At 45.3% G+C, this 20414-nt stretch overlaps 1 protein-coding gene across 2 annotated transcripts; it reads right to left on the bottom strand.

The window, feature by feature from the left end:
- Window positions 1-17041: 17041 nt before the first annotated feature.
- Window positions 17042-19024, bottom strand: LOC119324203 (bidirectional sugar transporter SWEET13-like). Of its 2 annotated transcripts, XM_037597965.1 has the most exons (6): window positions 18814-19024; window positions 18419-18455; window positions 17945-18317; window positions 17728-17847; window positions 17317-17624; window positions 17042-17215 (listed from the first exon to the last, which is right to left on the bottom strand). In XM_037597965.1, the coding sequence occupies exons 1-5, from the start codon at window positions 18863-18865 to the stop codon at window positions 17349-17351; spliced, it is 858 nt and encodes a 285-aa protein (XP_037453862.1). In that variant the 5' UTR covers window positions 18866-19024; the 3' UTR covers window positions 17042-17215; window positions 17317-17348. The 2 variants fall into 2 exon arrangements, with proteins under 2 accessions (XP_037453862.1, XP_037453861.1); XM_037597964.1 differs by having other exon boundaries at window positions 17118-17624.
- Between the last annotated feature and the right edge of the window lie 1390 nt (window positions 19025-20414).

The following is a 20414-nucleotide window of genomic DNA, read 5'->3' as shown; positions in this document are numbered from 1 at the left end:
CACAAACCCCCGCTCCGGCTCTGCCGCGCCATGGCCGCCCCCTTTCCTTTCCCGGCGGCTGCGGCCGCCCGTTGCAGTGGCCCGCGACGCCTCGCCGTTCCCCCAGTTGGCCTGGGCGGGCGCCCTTTCGGGCTGGCGCCCGTCGCCTGCACGCCCGAACCCGATAGGCCCCTAGGGGCCTATGACAAACGGGGCCCGTGCCCCAGAATGTTTTATAAAAAAAAGGAATTAAAATAAAAATGAATTAATAAAATTAACAATTAATTAATTAGTTAATTAGTGAATTAATTAACTTAATTAATCTTGTTTAATTAACCTAATTAACTATTGATAATTAATTAAACTATAATTAGATTAGTTAAATCCTAATTAGTATAAGCAGAGTATGACATGTGGGACCCACACGTCAGGTTGACCAGTCAACTCTGTTGACTGCTGACGTCAGCATGACATCATGCTAATGTCATTATTCCATTTTCGAATTAATTTAAATAACTAATTAAATTCCAGAAATTAATAAAATCTTTAGAAAATCATAACTTTTAATCCGTAACTCGGATTAAATTATTTTCAACATGAAAGTTGCTCAGAACGACGAGACGATTCCGGATACGCAACCTGTTCGTCCGCCACACCCCCTAACCTATTGAACTCGCAACTTTCCCCCGCCGGCTCCTCTGCCTGAAAACACGGAACCCCGAGAATACTTCCCGGATGCTTCCCCCCCTTCACCGGTATCACCTCATACCGCGTTAGAACACGTCTAGCTCTGCCTGTTATCCTGTTATGCACTTGCTTGCTATGTATTTACTGTTTCTCCCCCCTCTTCTCTTCGGTAGACCCCGTGACGATGCTGATGCCCCAGTTCGACTACGGAGTTGATGACCCCTCTCTCTTGCCAGAGCAACCAGGCAAGCCCCCCCCCTTGATCACCAGATATTGCCTATTCTCCTCTATACTGCTTGCATTAGAGTAGTGTAGCATGTTACTGCTTTCTGTTAATCCTATTCTGATGCATAGCCTGACATTGTTGCTACATCTGTTGATACCTTACCTGCAATCCTAAATACTTAGTATAGTATGCTAGTTTATCATCATTGGCCCTACATTCTTGTCAGTCTGCCTTGCTATACTATTGGGTCGTGATCACTCGGGAGGTGATCACGGGTATATACTATACATACATACATACTATACAGATGGTGACTAAAGTCGGGTCAGCTCGATGAGTACCCGCAAGTGATTCTAATGAGGGGGCTGAAAGGACAGGTGGCTCCATCCCGGTAGAGGTGGGCCTGGGTTCTCGACGCCCCCCGACTGTTACTTTGTGGCGGAGCGACAGGGCAGGTTGAGACCACCTAGGAGACATGTGGGCCTGGCCCTGTTCGGCGTTCACGGATACTTAACACGCTTAACGAGATCTTGGTATTTGATCTGAGTCTGGCCATTTGGTCTATACGCACTAACCATCTACGCGGGAGTAGTTATGGGTATCCCGGCGTCGTGGTATCAGCCGAAGCCTTTTTGACGTCAGCGACTGAGCGGCGCGCGCCGGGTTGGACTGCGTTAACGCAACTTCCTTTGTAATGGAGGTTGCTAGGTCTGCTCACCGGCCGCGTACGCAACATGCAGGTGTGCAATGGGCGATGGGCCCAGACCCCTGCGCGCATAGGATTTAGACCGGCGTGCTGACCTCTCTGTTGTGCCTAGGTGGGGCTGCGACGTGTTGATCTTCCGAGGCCGGGCATGACCCAGGAAAGTGTGTCCGGCCAAACGGGATCGAGCGTGTTGGGTTATGCGGTGCACCCCTGCAGGGAAGTTAATCTATTCGAATAGCTGTGATCTTCGGTAATAGGACGACTTGGAGTTGTACCTTGACCTTATGACAACTAGAACCGGATACTTAATAGAACACACCCTTCCAAGTTCCACAGACAACTCGGTGATCGCTTTCCCACAGGGCGACGAGGGGAGGATCGCCGGGTAGGATTATGCTATGCGATGCTACTGGAGATGCTACTTGGAGGACTTCAATCTACTCTCTTCTACATGCTGCAAGACGTAGGCTGCCAGAAGCGTAGTCTTCGATAGGACTAGCTATCCCCCTCTTATTCTGGCATTCTGCAGTTTAGTCCACTGATATGGCCTCCTTACACATATACCCATGCATATGTAGTGTAGTTCCTTGCTTGCGAGTACTTTGGATGAGTACTCACGGTTGCTTTCTCGCCCCTTTTTTCCCCCTTTCCTTTCTTTCTGGTTGTCGCAACCAGATGCTGGAGTCCAGGAGCCAGACGCCACCGTCGATGACGACTCCTACTACACTGGAGGTTCCTACTACTACGTGCAGCCCGCTGACGACGACCAGGAGTAGTTAGGAGGATCCCAGGCAGGAGGCATGCGCCTCTTTCGATCTTGATCCCAGTTTGTGCTAGCCTTCTTAAGGCAAACTTGTTTAACTTATGTCTGTACTCAGATGTTGTTGCTTCCGCTGACTCATCTATGATCGAGCACTTGTATTCGAGCCCTCGAGGCCCCTGGCTTGTATTATGATGCTTGTATGACTTATTTATGTTTTAGAGTTGTGTTGTGATATCTTCCCGTGAGTCCCTGATCTTGATCGTACACATTTGCGTGCATGATTAGTGTACGATTGAATCGGGGGCGTCACAAGTTTGTATCAGAGCCGACTGCCTGTAGGAATCCCCTTCCAACTCCTTGGCCGAAGTTGAGTCTAGACGATGAAAACTATTTTACTAACATGGCTGTGCGGCCCATGGGCTCACGTCGCCATTTGGGTGGTATTAGGATCTTTTACTCCTCGATCTGTACTCTGGGAATCTGATCTCTCTTCTATTCGGGTTAAACAATTTTTACTAACTCTGACTCTAGGTTCTCGATAATACTTTCTCCCGGAGAGCCTCTTCAGTCCAGATGATTAACTTGTGCATCGAAGGATTCCGAAGATACCTTTCGATATTCTCTCGAGACCTTGTGCCCGTTGCTTTTGCAATTCCCTACCATTGCAATATCCCTATGGATAAATACTTACGCCCGTCGTTCTTACTTTATACCCAGTCGATCTTGTTATTACAAGATACCTCGAAATTCTATCTAGTGTTCCGAGAATACTTTGTGACTATTGCCTTGTAGTTCTTTGTTACATGAATACCCCTACGGATAATTTCTCGCACTTACTGAGTATCCACTCATCCCCAGTTGATTCATGTATGTCACCAATCCTCGAAATACCATTCGATCTTCCGAAAATCCTGAGCATCCTATTGCTCTTGAAATTCTTGATTGCTTGCATTATGGTTAATCCCATAAGTCTAGTAATCTTGTTGACATCCATTGTCATTGCCATTTTTAGTCCGTTGTTTCGATTTGTGGCGAATGCTCGCAATCCTCAAACAGATCTTAGAATTCATCCTTCCGGCTCGGACGTTGTTTTAATCATGAACTGGTTCTCGCCAATTAAATTGCCGTTGATTGTGCCCCTAAGTCTATTGAATTTACCCATCCTTGATCAGAGCGTCTTCTTCTGATCCTTCGCTTTGTAAATCATAATCCCTTAGCAATTGAGCTCTAAATTATTCAGTTGTTTCTAAAATCCAATTTCTTGCATTGTTACTTCCTCTGATTGTGTGCCGATGCTCACATCAGCTCTGTTATGGACCGACAAATCCTTTAATGGATTTTATCCGACATTTTCCTTCATATTCAATAACCTTGTTTGCCTTCCCTTGGATACATAATGCCTTTGGTAAATTGTATCATCTACTTTCTCAACCTTGCTCTACTTTCAAGCTTGTGTTATTTACTCTTAAAACTTGTGGTATATGTTTCTAAGAAGCCCCTATGGGTTGAACCTATACCTTCATTAAAAACCGTATGAACCGGAAGGTTTTGACAAGTCAACCTTTCTAGTGTTTAGCAGATAATTTTCTACCATACAACTTCTTTGAGAACGAGAAGTGAATGGAAGGTTATGCATTATGGAAGTGGGAGTCGACCTTGAACTTTGTGTTCATGCCCATGGACACGATGTAGATCTTATCATTAAATCTTCTCTTAAATTAATTATTCCCTTGGTATAAGTACATCTTATATCTGGGATCTGGCCTTTTGCAATCGTGGTTCCGACCATGATCTCTTTTAAATACCATTTCTCGTGCATGTTTAAGCACTTATCTTCTTTATAACAATACCCCAGTCCAAGCTCTACTTTGGATTGTCCTCGAGTGTTACCCCCAGGTATCTCAAGATTATCACGGAACTGCATAACTTCTTATGAGTTCTTCATCAAGTGCTACATTCTCATTGATTCCAATTTTTCACGGGCTCTGAGTTATTTAACACTCAAAGACACCGATAACTGACACGAGTACGCATCGCGATTAAGCAACTCTTGGTAACCTTCATTACTTACGAGTTTGAATTCCATCACGTCATTCCTAGCCTGTTTGGCTATATCCTTGTCGTGCCGATTTTAACCGTGCTACCTGGTCCTCTTCCCAGAGCATAATTTTCGACACTGAGCTAAGCTTACATTGATTTCCTTGTCTTATCATTCCACCTCAGACAACAAGCTTGGTTCCGAGTTTGTGTCGTACCCATGGTTCCAATAACCTCTTGCTTCATCATTCTTTTGACTTGATGTGATCGCGGATCGATTACATCCTCAGGTAATCTCTCGACAAATGTGTCGTGATCATTATCAACTTTCTGAGCTATTCCAGAATAACAATCAAATTCATGATAAGAAATACCATCCTTGCCCCTCGATGAATGCTGTGTCATCGACTACTTCCTTGCCTTCTTTCCAACACAAACTTGTTTGTGTTGTGGCTATACCTTGAGTTCCTTGTTAACCGACTTATGTTATGTTCTACCTTGAAGTATTACCATCTTCTATGTCAAGAATGTCGTGAGAAATTCACCACCTCTTAAGAATTCTTGGTATGGTGATACTTCTCACCCTCACCATTCTTTCTTGGTCCTCGTGTTCATTCCAACCGGTGTACCAACAAGTGAACGCTGCTGTTTGAATTCTTCCCTTCTAGCAACCCTATTGCTTTGAAGTTAATGGTCGGCCGTTCGTTCTTGGACTATTGATTATTGAATCACCATTCTGACATTGGTCGTGCAAACCCGACCCATATTTTGGGCGCACCTTTCAACCAATGTTTAATTGTGTATGTTTTCCTCGAGCATACCTCATTATATCATTTGATATGACAAATGTTATCCCCATGTTCACATTATTGTGGAAAATCCATCCGCTTGGAATTCTCGATGAATTGTCGCTGAGCCCATCAGCCACCTTCTCATCCCCTCCTTGTTTTAATGATGAACTATTGTTTCAGGAACCCGCTCCCATAGTTCATTTCCTGAGAATCTTGCAATGTCATTTCGTTGAGTTGTGTAGCCCCTTTTCTTCTCGGACATCCTGAGTCTGAGGTATCATGACACCAATCGGATCTGAATCTCGGTCAGATATGATGGTTGAGACATTTTCCTAGATTCGTATCATTGGTCTTTATATGACTCGGTAAGATGATGTCATGCCAAACACACCTGGCCGGAGGCCCTATTGTTATAGTTCCCTTTCCTCAAGGTTATCCTTTCTTCCATGAGGAAATGGTAAGACTTATTCTACAAGTGGTTCCTGATAAATCCTTTGTGTATCCAAGGTCCGACCCTTGCTTGAAGACCCTGTTAATGCTATCTCGAAGCTTGTCTATGGTACTCCGATTTTCAACAAGAACATTTGAAGCCCAATGCTAAATGTTTCTTGGTCAGTTATCCAAACACCGCTGTCAAGAAATTTCTCTCCCCTTACCTAAAGAGTTTTCTACATTATATCCTATCATGGATATCATGCTCTGCTTGTCCTTGGGAAGGATATACCCTTGAAATATGTGTTTTAACACATTTTCCTTTCCATTGTTCTGTTTAATCTGATAACCATATTTTCCATTCCATTGGTTGGTTTAACGTTGCTTGTGATCTATATGATCGAAGCAGTAATATTCTCCTGCTTATGTAAACACCTCGGTGTACAATTCTGTCAGCAAGACCCTGTTACTATTGTTGTTGACATTCCGGTAGCCACCGATGGACGAGAACTTTGCCTATTGGTCTGCCTCGTTCGACGAGCAGGAAAATGGTTCTCTTCGTCCCTCGCCCTTGGTACCGACGTTGTTGCCGACATAACTGACATGCTACTCTCTGACATGCCTTGCTATCATGACCGTGCAAGATGTCACTGCTCCTATTAAAAAAACCCACATGGTGGGCCCATAACCCACAGTTCCACAGGATCGAAACCTGACTGTCCTGTACACCCCCTATTCCCAAAGTTATTCCTTGCGCGTGGCCTCGTATGTAATTCACGGGCCATCGTCCTAGTGATCTATTCTGGTATCAGACGCAATACTTACTCTCGCTACTCTGAACCCTTTCTCACTCTGGTTCAGACTTCGAGCAACTATCTATCCGCTTGGAACCTCTTATTGTACCTTCGTACCTTACTCTCGATGCATTTCATATGTTCAACTCGAGATATAATCTTATACTCATTCATGGGTTAACCCCAGATTGTTTCCCTCAAAAGCATTATGTCGTAGTGAGCTGCCCCTTCTCCTTTCTTAAGTACGATGGAGTTCCTGAAGAAATGATGACAAGTTTATCATGATGCATTGGAATAAAGAATTGTAGACATCAACGAAAGGGATTAACTTCTTCAAGAAGATCCGTTAGAATATCGTAACCAGAACTTTCCCGCCTTACTCCCCTCTTAAATCTCGGGACGAGATTTCTTGTAGTGGAGGAGAATTGTGACGCCCGGATAATTAAGCTACAGTAATTCTCTGCTAATGATGCCACGTCACTTCGATTACTATCGCTAATCTCGTGTTAGTTCGAAACCGATTCAAATTCAAATTCAATTAAAGGCAAATAATAAAAGTTCTCAAACAATGAAACCAAAATGTTCAAGGTGGGTCAGGTAAATCATGTGTAAATATGATGGAGAAACCAAACCTTGATAAAATGTTTCAGGGCTCTAAACTAATTAAAACAGTAGTGAAGACAATTAAACAAATACCTATTGGATTTTATAAAATATTAAAAATATTTTATTATGGGTTAAGAATTGATGTGACAGCAGTTTGTTTATAAATACTACTTTAGGTACTAGTGGTGATTTTTGATAAAACTAAAAATTAAAAGAAACTACAAATGAAATAGAAAAGAAAATAAGAAAAGGAATCAAAACAGAAACAGAACTAACACACACAAAAAAAGGAACCTCCCCCCTCCCTCACTGGGCCAGATGGCCCAGCTGGCCGGCCCAACTGGGCAAAGGCCCAACCGGCCACCCCATGGCCTATATGGCCTCACCCACCTAACCCTAACCCGATCCACCCACTCAATCGATCCCCCATCGTTTCCCTCGTCCCCTCACCCGTGCCGCCACACGCACGCACGCACGCTCAGTGGAGCGCGCGCCGGGCACCCGAGCCACCGCTCCCTAGAGGCCGCCGCCCATAGGCGCCGAGCACCGCCACCACCAGTCTCCTCGCAGCTCCCCCCTGCCCCGATCTGGAGCGCTGGACGCCCACTCGTCGACGCCGTCGCTGCCACCTCGCCCTCGCCGTCGATCTACCTCGTCGGACCACCCCGAGCCCGCTGCCTGTCCCTACAACATCGCTGTGAGCTCCGCCACCCCCCTGTGCCTTCCTGAGCTCGGATACGAGCTCCTGCATGTCCTCCCCGTGCGCGCCCACCATGGCCTCCTCCTAGTGCGCGCCCACCGCGGCCTCCTCCCCGTGCGCGCCCACCGTGGCCGCTCCTCGCACACGTCCTGTCCCGTGCGCGCCCACCGTGGCCACCTCCCCCCGCCCTGCCGCGCCATGGCCGCCCCTTTTCCTTTCCCGGTGGCTGCGGCCGCCCGTTGCAGTGGCCGGCGACGCCTCGCCGTTCCCCCAGTTGGCCTAGGCGGGCGCCCATTCGGGCTGGCGCCCGTCGCCTGCACGCCCGAACCCGATAGGCCCCTAGGGGCCTATGACAAACGGGGCCCGTGCCCCAGAATGTTTTATAAAAAAGGAATTAAAATAAAAATGAATTAATAAAATTAATAATTAATTAATTAGTTAATTAGTGAATTAATTAACTTAATTAATCTTGTTTAGTTAACCTAATTAACTATTGATAATTAATTAAACTATAATTAGATTAGTTAAATCCTAATTAGTATAAGCAGAGTATGACATGTGGGACCCACACATCAGGTTGACCAGTCAACTCTGTTGACTGCTGACGTCAGCATGACATCATGCTGATGTCATTATTCCATTTTCGAATTAATTTAAAGAACTAATTAAATTCCAGAAATTAACAAAATCTTTAGAAAATCATAACTTTTAATCCGTAACTCGGATTAAATTATTTTCAACATGAAAGTTGCTCAGAACGACGAGACGATTCCGGATACGCAACCCGTTCGTCCGCCACACCCCCCTAACCTATCGAACTCACAACTTTCCCCCTCCGGCTCCTCTGCCCGAAAACACGGAACCCCGGGAATACTTCCCGGGTGCTTCCCCCCTTCACCGGTATCACCTCATACCGCGTTAGAACACGTCTAGCTCTGCATGTTATCCTGTTATGCACTTGCTTGCTATGTATTTACTGTTTCTCCCCCCTCTTCTCTTCGGTAGACCCCGTGACGATGCTGATGCCCCAGTTCGACTACGGAGTTGACGACCCCTCTCCCTTGCCAGAGCAACCAGGCAAGCCCCCCCCCCTTGATCACCAGATATCGCCTATTCTCCTCTATATTGCTTGCATTAGAGTAGTGTAGCATGTTACTGCTTTCCGTTAATCCTATTCTGATGCATAGCCTGACATTGTTGCTACATCTGTTGATACCTTACCTGCAATCCTAAATACTTAGTATAGGATGCTAGTTTATCATCATTGGCCCTACATTCTTGTCAGTCTGCCTTGCTATACTATTGGGTCGTGATCACTCGGGAGGTGATCACGGGTATATACTATACATACATACATACTATATAGATGCTGACTAAAGTCGGGTCAGCTCGATGAGTACCCGCAAGTGATTCTGATGAGGGGGCTGAAAGGATAGGTGGCTCCATCCCGGTAGAGGTGGGCCTGGGTTCCCGACGGCCCCCGACTGTCACTTTGTGGTGGAGCGACAGGGCAGGTTGAGACCACCTAGGAGGCATGTGGGCCTGGCCCTGTTCGGCGTTCGCGGATACTTAACACGCTTAACGAGATCTTGGTATTTGATCTGAGTCTGGCCATTTGGTCTATACGCACTAACCATCTACGCGGGAGTAGTTATGGGTATCCCGGCGTCGTGGTATCAGCCGAAGCCTTTTTGACGTCAGCGACTGAGCGGCGCGCGCCAGGTTGGACTGCGTTAATGCAACTTCCTTTGTAATGGAGGTTGCTAGGTCTGCTCACCGGCCGCGTACGCATCGTGCAGGTGTGCAATGGGCGATGGGCCCAGACCCCTGCGCGCATAGAATTTAGACCGGCGTGCTGACATCTCTGTTGTTCCTAGGTGGGGCTGCGACGTGTTGATCTTCCGAGGCCGGGCATGACCCAGGAAAGTGTGTCCGGCCAAATGGGATCGAGCATGTTGGGTTATGTGGTGCACCCCTGCAGGGAAGTTAATCTATTCGAATAGCCGTGATCTTCGGTAACAGGACGACTTGGAGTTGTACCTTGACCTTATGACAACTAGAACCGGATACTTAATAAAACACACCCTTCCAAGTTCCACAGACAACTCGATGATCGCTTTTCCACAGGACGACGAGGGGAGGATCGCCGGGTAGGATTATGCTATGCGATGCTACTGGAGATGCTACTTGGAGATGCTACTTGGAGGACTTCAATCTACTCTCTTCTACATGCTGCAAGACGGAGGCTGCCAGAAGCGTAGTCTTCAATAGGACTAGCTATCCCCCTCTTATTCTGGCATTCTGCAGTTCAGTCCACTGATATGGCCTCCTTACACATATACCCATGCATTTGTAGTGTAGTTCCTTGCTTGCAAGTACTTTGGATGAGTACTCACGGTTGCTTTCTCCCCCCTTTTTTCCCCCTTTCCTTTCTTTCTGGTTGTCGCAACCAGATGCTAGAGTCCAGGAGCCAGACGCCACCGTCAACGACGACTCCTACTACACTGGAGGTGCCTACTACTACGTGCAGCCCGCTCACGACGACCAGGAGTAGTTAGGAGGATCCCAGGCAGGAGGCATGCGCCTCTTTCGATCTATATCCCAGTTTGTGCTAGCCTTCTTAAGGCAAACTTGTTTAACTTATGTCTGTACTCAGATGTTGTTGCTTCCGCTGACTCGTCTATGATCGAGCACTTGTATTCGAGCCCTCGAGGTCCCTGGCTTGTATTATGATGCTTGTATGACTTATTTATGTTTTAGAGTTGTGTTGTGATATCTTCCCGTGAGTCCCTGATGTTGATCGTACACATTTGCGTGCATGATTAGTGTACGATTGAATCGGGGGCGTCACAAGAATATTCACATGCAAATATACTATCTTGGACATCTTTTATGATTGTGAGCCCCCATTAAATATTATATGTCAAAGTTGTTGACGTTGGACAAGGAAGACAATGTAATGATTTATGCCTGTTCATATTCACATAGAAGTTATATTGTTATAGAACCTTCAACATGTGGTTCTTGCTCAATATCTTTGCTAGCCAAAAAACTCCGCACTAAGTAGAGATACTACTTGTGCATGCAAAAACCTTAAACCTAAATTCATGCCTTGAGAGTCCATCATACCTACCTATGGATTGAGTAAGACCCTTCAAGTACGTTGTCATCGGTGCAATAAGGCAATACAAATTGCTTATAAATGTGTTGGATCAATTAGTGTAAGAGAAAATTGAGCGTTGTACGAACTTGTGATGACAAAGTAATAAAAGCGACAAACTGCATAGTAATGGTTGCTATCATAAGGGGCAATATAATGTGACGTTCTTTCGCATTAAGGGATTCGGCATACAAACAAAAAGCGCATGGCAACCTCAGCTTCCTTCTGCGAAGGGCCTATCTTTTAGTTTTATTTATTTAATTTTATGCAAGAGTCAAAGTATTCTTCCCTATTCCTTTTTATTTTCTCTTTTGGCAAGTAACATGTGGTGAGGAAAGATCTAAACACATATATCCATTTGGATATGAGTGAGCATGAGTTATTACTGTTGACATCATCCTTGAGGTGAATATGTTGGGAGGCGAAACTATAAACCGCTATATTTTTGTGTGTCCGGTTGAAACTTTTCGCTCATGGATATGCTCTTAGTGTTAGCAATCATAGAATATTATATGATGTTTGAGTATGTGGACTTGCCAAAAGGCTCTGATACGTGATCCTTCCTAAAAATATGATGAATTGTAGTTGCAAAGTTGACTGAAAACATAGTTTGTTACTTTTCATAGAGTTTATGCTTTATACTTCAATGTTGTGATGAATTGTTACTTGTTCATGAGAAGTTATATGACAAAACTTTTATGATAAAGTTTTATGTTAAAAGTTCTTTGCTGTTATAATAATAATTATGATGCTTCTATGTCCGTATTCTATTTTTATCGACACCTCTCTCTCTCTAAGCATGTGGACATGTTTTTCGATATTAGTTCTTCATTCGAGGACAAAAAAGATCTAAGCCTGGGGGAGTTGATACAAGTCCATTTTGCATCATGATTTACAACTATTATTTATAATGTTTTTATGCATAATAATGCTTTTAGGTGTAATTCCATTGCCTTTTCTCTCATATGTCGGCAGCTGGAATTCTGGACCTGAAAAAGCTATGTCGGAGTTACCTATTATGCACATCTCCAAATAAGCTGAAAATTAATGGATAATTGTTTTGTAATATATGAAAAATAATGGAGCAAAAAATTACCGGAGGGGCCACCCTGGTGATCACAAGACACAAGGGCGCGCTTGGCCCCCCAGGCGCACTCTGGTGGGTTGTGCCCTCCTCAGCCTACCTCCGGTGCCCATCTTCTAGTATATAGGTTATTTTGAGATAGAAAAATCAAGGGGGGCCTTTCTGGATGAAGCACCGGTCTCGAGGCAGAACTTGAGAAAGAGCACTTTTGCGATTCCGCCAGGGGAACTTCCCTCGAGGGGGGGGGACCATTGTCATCGTCATCACCAACAACCCTCTCATCTTTGGGAGGGCAATATCCATCATCTTCTTCAATAGAACCATCTCCTCTCAAACCCTAGTTCATCTCTTGTGTTTAGTCTTTGTACCGGAACCATAGATTTGTACTTGTGGGTGACTAGTAGTGTTGATTACATCTAATAGTTGATTACTATATGGTTTATTTGGTGGAAGATTATATATTCAGATCCATTATGCTATTTAATACCCATCTGATATTGAGCACGATTATCATTTGTGAGTATTTACTTTCATTCCTGAGGTCAAGGGAGATGTCATGTTGCAAGTAATCATGTGAACTTGATATGTGTTAGATATTTTGATGATATGTATGTTGTGATTCCCTTAGTGGTGTCATGTGAACATCGACTACATGTCACTTCACCATATTTGGGCCTAAGGGAATGCATTATGGAGTAGTTATTAGATGATGGGTTGCTAGAGTGACAGAAGCTTAAACCCTAGTTTATGTGTTTCTTCGTAAGGGAACAATTTGGATGCATATGTTTCATCCCATGATTAGATTTTATCTAAATACTTTTCTTGTAGTTGCGGATGCTTGAGAGGGGGTTAATCATAAGTAGGAGGCTTGTTCAAGTAAGAACATCACCTAAGCACCGGTCCACCCACATATCAAATTATCAAAGTAGCGAACACGAACCAAACCAACATGATGAAAGTGACCAATTGTATACACTATACGTCATACATGATACATTAAACTCGGGTCGGCTCGGAGAGTACCCGCAAGTGATACACTGTGGCGGAATGACATGCTAGGAAGAGACCACCTAGGAGAGAGGTGGGCATGGGCCCTGGTCGGTGTCTACGGTTATTTCATAGTAACATGCTTAATGATTTCGGTGTATTTGATACTGCCACTAGCATATACGCACTAACCGCTACGCTGCATAACGGTTTCTGGGGCCCTCTGCATCGTACGTTCTTCCCAAAAGCTCTGTAAGATGTCACAGTTGAGCGGCACGTGCCCGGGTGCGAAGCATGCATGGATGCAAGGTGGGCTTGGTCCCGGCCATCCTCACAATGCGTAGGAGTGCTTTGGGCAATCGGCCCATGAACCCTTCGTGTTTAGGATGTAGACCGGCGTGCTGACCTCTCTGTAGAGTCTAGGTAGGACTACGGCGTGTCGATTATCCGAGGCCGGGCATTACCCACACAAGTGTGTCTGGCCAGAGGTAATCGAGCATATCAGGTTATGTGGTGCAATCCTGCAGAGGAAGTTAAACTATATGAATAGCCGTGTCCACGGAAATAATATGACTTGGAGTTGTATCCCGAACTTCTACAACTAAAACCGTATACTTGGTAAAACACACCCCTGATAACAAACAGTTAAACTCGGAGATATCTTTCTCACAACATGACGAGGAGAGGATCTCTGGGTAGGATTATTGCTATATATATGCACAAGATGATACCATATACACTCCTCTCTTCTATTACTGAAAGATGTAGTCTTCGATAGGATGAGCTTCTCCCACTTATTCTGTTATTTTGTAGTTTAGTACATAGAAATGACCCCACTCCTTTGATACCGATGCATATCTAGTATAGATTTGATGTAAGTCTTGGGAGTGCTTTGGATGAGTACTCACCATTGCTTTGCTACCCTTTTCATTTGACTCGGTTGCTGCAATAGATGGTAACACCAAGGATGCAGGTTACCCCGATGGTGTGTACTATGTGGAGACCGACGACCAGGAGTAGTCTGGTGGTCCCATGCAGGAGGCCTTGCCTTTCGATCTAGTGTCGTTGTTTTGCTTAGCCTTCTTAAGGCAGAACTTTAATTACTATGTCTGTACTCAAATATTTGCTTCCATGACTGATGTATTATGGGTCCTCGTGGGCCTGGCTTGTAATATAAAGATTTTTGTTTATATTTGTGTTGTAGAGTTGTCCTATTTATCCCATTGATTCATCACGTGTGCGAATACACGGTCATCCATTGATCCTTAGAATTTATCATTTCGGCTCAGACATCATTCCAGATATGAGCTAGTTCTTGACCAGTCAAGTTTTGATTGGTTATATGCCTCTAAATCTATTCAACTTAATCATCCTTAATCAGAGCATCCGCGTCTGGTCCCCCGATTCAGAAATCGCAATCCCTTTGTATTTTATACTTCAAACTATTCAGATGTTTCTAAAATCTTATGCATTTGCATACGTTCCTCTTCTAGTTGAGTATGGATACTCACATCAGATCCTTTGTGGGCCGCGAGATCCTTTGGTGGATTATTATCCGACCGTTCATGCATATTCTAAACACTTGAGTTCTTCCCTTGATACAAATTGCCTTTGACGAGTCACATCGTCTACTTTGACTTCGGTACTCCGCTTTCTAAGTTGAATCCCTTGCTTCAGTTGTTTGTTGAATTGTTTCTGTGAACCCAAAATTTTCATAGGTCATACTCTTCTGGTATTTCGCCACGTAAATTTTCAGACTCAAAACTTTTTTAGCAGACCAATGAATGAGAATTTGTGCATTGGAGAAGTGGGAGGCGACCTTGAACCTTTGTGTTCATGCCCATGGACACGATGTAGATCTTATCATGGAAGATTCTCGTAAAAATAACCGCCCCCTCGGTATAAATTCATGTTGTATCTGTGATTTGGTCGTTTGCAATCATGGTTCCAACAATGTTGTTCTCCATTGGTTCCATTTTCCAGACAAGTTAAAGCACTTTTCTTCCGCATGTCAATACACCAGTCCAACCTCTGTTCTGATCTAACTTCGAGTATTACCCTCTGGTATCTCGAGAATATCATGAAACTTCATTACTTCCTATGAGTTCTTCATCAAGTATTACTCTCACCGATTTCATTTTTCTCCCAAATTCTGCGTTGGTTGCCGCTCGAGGACACCGATAAGTGAAACGAGTCCACAATGCGGTTCAATGACTCAATAATCTTTGTTGCTACGATTTTCTACTCAATCATGTCATTTCCCAGCCGATTGGCTACACCATCGTCCTCATGCAAAAGCTTGACCTTGCTACCTAGTTCTTCATCCCCAGAACATAATTCCCACATTGTGCTAAGCTTACGTCGAGCTTTCCACATCATATTGTTTGTCTTAAAAGACAACTCTGATTCTGAGATTGCATCTTATCTATGGTTACAATAACCTTTCGCTTCACCATCCCTTTTGCTTGATGCCATCGCTGATCGATTACATCTTCATGAAACCTCTCGACAAAATGAGGTGTGATCATCATCAACATTTTGACTTCTTCCAAGATCTGAATGGATTTCATGATGAGAAATGTTATCCTTGCCTCTCGAATATTGTGTTGTCATCGACAACATCCATGTCTTTCCATCCAACACATACTTGGTCATGTTTTTGTTATACCTTGAGTTCCTTGCTATTTCTAAAATTGTTCCTTGTGTATTTCTTGTGATCTTCAAACCCATCCATTACTTGAAACATCATATTATTGCTACCCCGAAGCATGACCGTGGTAATCCGAATATCAACAAGAACATTGGAAGCACAATGCTAAATGTTTCTTGATCAATTATCCAAACTCCGTAAACTGGTAAAACGGCATTAGTTTCCTTGCCCTTCATCTGAATGGTTATGTACTTGATGTCCTGACAGGTATATCAATGTTCTGCTTGTCCTTGGGAAAGATATACTTCTAATACTTGGCACTGACATACTACCCCCACTGTAACAGCTCCATCAACTACGGCCAAAGGTAACTCGTGGTAAAACATTTGCCGAGTGCCTTGTGGGCCGAGTGTTTTTATTATGCGTGCGAAGTACCTTGAGTGTGCCGAGTGAATTATTTAAGGTGCTCGGCGTATTGGGTTGTATGCCGAGTCCCGTATATATATATATGAAGTGTTTTCTAGGGGTATTTGGCATACTGAGCTGTATGACGAGCACCCCGTGAAATAACACTCGACATGGGCATGTGCAGCTTTTATTACGCTCGACATATGTAGTTTTTCCTGCAGTGCATAGAGCAAATTCCTCCCAAGAAACTCCCGATGGGTTACAATACTCCCACCTGCACTCCACACTTAAAATCTATGAAGACCCCTAGATTTGGAGCCTCCTGGTGCAATAAGGGCCTGTAATGATATGTGTCGTTGTTTGTGGTTCATGCTTGTTTTTCATTTAATTTTTCTTTTCTTTATTTCATTGTCTATCTTTTCACATTTAACTCATGAATAGTTATTGACAACTGTGAACATTTAAAAATTCTGAACATATTCACAAATCATTAAACATTTTTAAATCAATCAACATATTTTTAACTCTTGTATATTTTCAATGTTTCGGAACATTTTATAAAGTTTGTAAACTTTTTAAAATAGTTTTGTAAATAATTTCTGAAATCCATGAATATTTTAGAAATTCCCAAATGCAAAAAATCATGGGTTTTTTAGTGTGTGACATTTTTAAAAAATCAAAGATTTTTCTAAAATCTGTAAACATGTTTTGATTTAACTAAAGATTTCATATAAAAAATATCCAGATTTTTATAAGATAAAAGTAGAGTGGGCGAAAAAAATGCTAAGCAGGCAAGTGGAGCGCGCAGGGAGCCGAGATGAGCGAGCGAGGGATTTGTGGGCCAACTCATGTGAACGTATAGCAACAATTTCATGGTTTCAACATGAATATGAGCTCTCAAGGAAGTCATGCCCCGACCAGCGGCTCACACCAAAGCCGAAATGTGTAAGGACTAAGGACACTACAACCCTGCACCGAATAACTCCAATCTCCTCTCAGAACAAATGTCGTCTCTAGTAGCACACCAGATATACTACAAATGAAAAAAAAAACACCATAACATATTTAAAACCCTGTCGGCGCAAATAAAATCAAAACGAAACAACGGATTGCAATAACCTCTAATTATCAAGGACGCGGTGAAAGCAATGTTTTTTTTTTACGGTTGGTGAAAGCAGCGGTAGCAGCTATTAAATAGCTTATGCCTCATACAATCAACATGTTGATCTAACAGAAAAGAAGCATCATGCATGCCCTGCAGGCGTGACCCTCCAAAAAAGCTGCACGAAATTAAAGCTTGCACGAACTCATGCATGAGGCAAGCCTGCATGCGTGAATTTACACCACATCGAAAGAGCGGGCAGAGTCCAGCGCCATCACTTGTTGCCCCGGCGCCGCCGGGACGGCTTTGACCATCTCGGTGACCGGGCGAACCACAGCGCCAGAGCTCTTTTCGATCATGCCAACGTTGATCACCACCACCTGCTCCTCCGCCGGCATCTTCAACCCCTCTTTCCCCTCCTTCAGATCGCTCACCACCGGCGTCGCGTTCATGTAGAACATGTAGAGGACCATTTGGATCATCCCGAAGGTGAAGCCAAGGATGTTTGGGAGCTGCAAACAAAAAGTTAATTGCCACTCGTCATTGCTCATGCTTGCGAATAGAATGCGTATCGATCGGCAAATTAATAGAAGGGCTGGATGATGTTTAAATTACCGCCACGTATTTGTCCTTGATGAGCAGGCCGTAGAGGAACCAGACAACGGCGCTGAGGGTGAGCGTGAGGGAGAGGGAGAAGGGCATGTACTCCACACTCTTGGTCTTGATGACTCGTCCCTGGGGAAAGGAACACATCAAGTTAGTTGACACACGTACAAGAGGTCCCGCCATGCATGAGCTCAAGTAGGAGGTTTGTGGGTCAAAAAGGGCTCACAATGATGCTGAGTGGGGCAACGAAGACGCAGACGGAGAAGCCGACGCAGATCCAGCCAAGCGAGACGACGCGTGTCTCGCCGTGGAAGGCGAAGAGGGTGAGGAGGAAGATGAGCCCGAAGCCGGCGATGTTGAGGAGAACGACGATCTTGGCTGTGAAAATCTTGGCCTTCCTGGGGGCGTAGACGAGGTACATGACGATGTAGACGGTCTCGATGACGCAGCCGGCAGCGTTGATGCTGATGAGGAGGCCCTCACCGGTCTTGACCAGTGCGTAGAATATCCACAGCATCGCGCTGAACAGGGCCACGACGTAGGGCACCGACTGGAACCCCTCCGTGGATTTGCTCTTGAAGATCCGGTAGAATGTTGGTCTAACATTTTGTTTTTTTGAATACATTGGTTAGTTATTATGGGGGAACATATTGATTAACATGATCAAATGAAACAAAAACCAATATGGACAGTTGCTTACATCGGGGCCAGGAGGCTCGAGAAAGAGATCACGTTGCCTGCAAAGTTTAGCAAAGTTAGCGATGAGCTGTGATAATTGTATGACACATTTACATCTTTCTTTTATGCGCTTTATCCTTTTCGAAAAAACATAAGCAATTTGCTTTGTTGTTGTTTCTTTTTGGGTTTTTTGGCGCACCGAGCTACATGTCACTAGAGCTAGTACCAGACTACACATCAATTAATCAATCAGTGGCAAAGATAAGACATATAGATAGACGCTGCAAAAGGGTGATCTCAAACGACACAAAGTAGTCTACTAGTACTGCACTAATAAATAGTAGCTGTAACTAAGAAACTATGATAATACAAGGGGTGATTGTTCGACATCTGTTGTTCGCGGTGAGAATAATATACCTAGTAGGCCGAAGGCGAATGCCCAAGGGTGCTCCATGGATAGGCCACCCATTGTGATACAAAGATGTATAACAGTGAGGTGGATGCGAACTTGGTATAACAGTGGGGCGAGAGATTGTTTTTGCTCGTCTCGCTCTCTCTAACCCTAAACTCCTGGTGGAGAGAAGGGAGAGGTCTGGAGAGGAGAGCTCTCTAAGTTGGTTGAAACTCTTAGCCTGAGTTGTAAGGTTGGTAATGGGGTGCTTTATATAGGCAGGAAGACATGACTGCCTTGGCGTATGCAAGCTGTCCAATCACACATATGCCACACAAAATTAATGATTGGCTTTCTAGAAAAAAAAAGGTTTCCAGCAGTGCATAATTCAGCTTATCTATTGTGCTATGCTTGATAGAGATAATGATGGAAAAATTTGAAGTTGTCGCTTTGGTGCACTCTTTAGCTTTAGTGTGCATAATGCCTCTGCTGCTGAATTGTTGTACTCTCCAAATAGTGTTGCACTACGTCATTCTTCCAATCTTCCCAACCTAGATCTTTGGGGTGGTATTAGCCGCCAGAGAAGTGCCAACCAAATGATACCTTTCAACTCGGAGGACTCTTCAGACCCTTAGTTCATCGAATTTTCCAAATGAGATGTCTTACAGGAATAGATAATAAAGTTTAGAAAAAAATACATTTTACTACCCTGAATAAAGTGGGTGGTTTACTTTACCCCCTGATCTATTTTTCCGCTTCTTTTACCCCCAAAACAAACCCAAACCGGACAAAACACCCCCCCCCCGGCTGGTTTTTCTCCACCAGCTGCTGATGTGGCACTAGTCAATGGCGGTATTGACCTGGGTGGGGCCCCCTTGTCAGGTTTCTCTCTCTCTCTCTCTCTCTCTCTCTCTCTCTCTCTCTCTCTCTCTCACCAACCGAAGGGACAGGCAGAGCGCCTAAAGCGAGCGGAGGCTGTAGGCGTCGCCACACCTATGGCGACAGGGAAGTGGCCGGGCGCGGAGCGGCCATGCGCGGGCAAGCACGCAGGCGAGCGCGCGTGGAGGCACGGCCGAGCGCAGCGGCCACGGGGATGCGGTAGGCGCGGCGAGAGGCTGCGGGGCAGGACGGACGGCGGGCGATCTGAGCGGCGCGGCGAGGAGCGAGCAGCCACGGGGGTTCGGGCACGGCCCGGCGTCGGCGTGGGAGGGGAAGGCGCGGCTGGGCACCGGCCGACGTGGGCAGGCGGCTGCGGTCAGCGACGTCGCGGGCTAGGCGAGCGCGCAGACGGGGCGCAACGGCGCGGCAGCACGACAGCAGAGGAGGCACGCGCGCAGGGGCGGCCGGGGGGGCTCGCAAGCAGCAGAGCAGCTCGGTAGGTGGGGGTGGCCGGCGAGCAAGTGAACGGGTGGTGGCGGCAGCAGACGCAGAAGCAGCATCGCCGTGCGTGAGAGGGAAGGAGGAGCAGGGGGGCCCCGCTGGGGCAAGTGCAGCAGCAGATCAAGCGGGCGGGCGAGGCGCCTAGCGCGCGCCGCGGGCGTGGCAGTGCGATGGTGAGCGTGAGCGCGTGTGGGCGAGCAGGCGAGTGTAGTGAGGCGTGGCAGATGCGCTAGGGGCGGCGGCAACA

This window comes from Triticum dicoccoides, chromosome 6B (genome assembly GCF_002162155.2).
Source record: "Triticum dicoccoides isolate Atlit2015 ecotype Zavitan chromosome 6B, WEW_v2.0, whole genome shotgun sequence".
Taxonomy (NCBI): Eukaryota; Viridiplantae; Streptophyta; class Magnoliopsida; order Poales; family Poaceae; genus Triticum; species Triticum dicoccoides.
This window is presented reverse-complemented; position numbering and strand designations above follow the sequence as displayed.

What these genes read in the sequence shown, in the direction of transcription:
- LOC119324203 (XM_037597965.1), bottom strand. Translation starts at nt 18,865, where the DNA reads ATGGGTGGCCTATCCATGGAGCACCCTTGGGCATTCGCCTTCGGCCTA. An exon ending in ATTCGCCTTCGGCCTACTAG is followed by an intron (nt 18,456 to 18,813) that starts GTATATTATTCT and finishes TAAACTTTGCAG; the next exon opens with GCAACGTGATCTCTTTCTCG. An exon ending in TCAAGGACAAATACGTGGCG is followed by an intron (nt 17,625 to 17,727) that starts GTAATTTAAACA and finishes TTTTGTTTGCAG; the next exon opens with CTCCCAAACATCCTTGGCTT.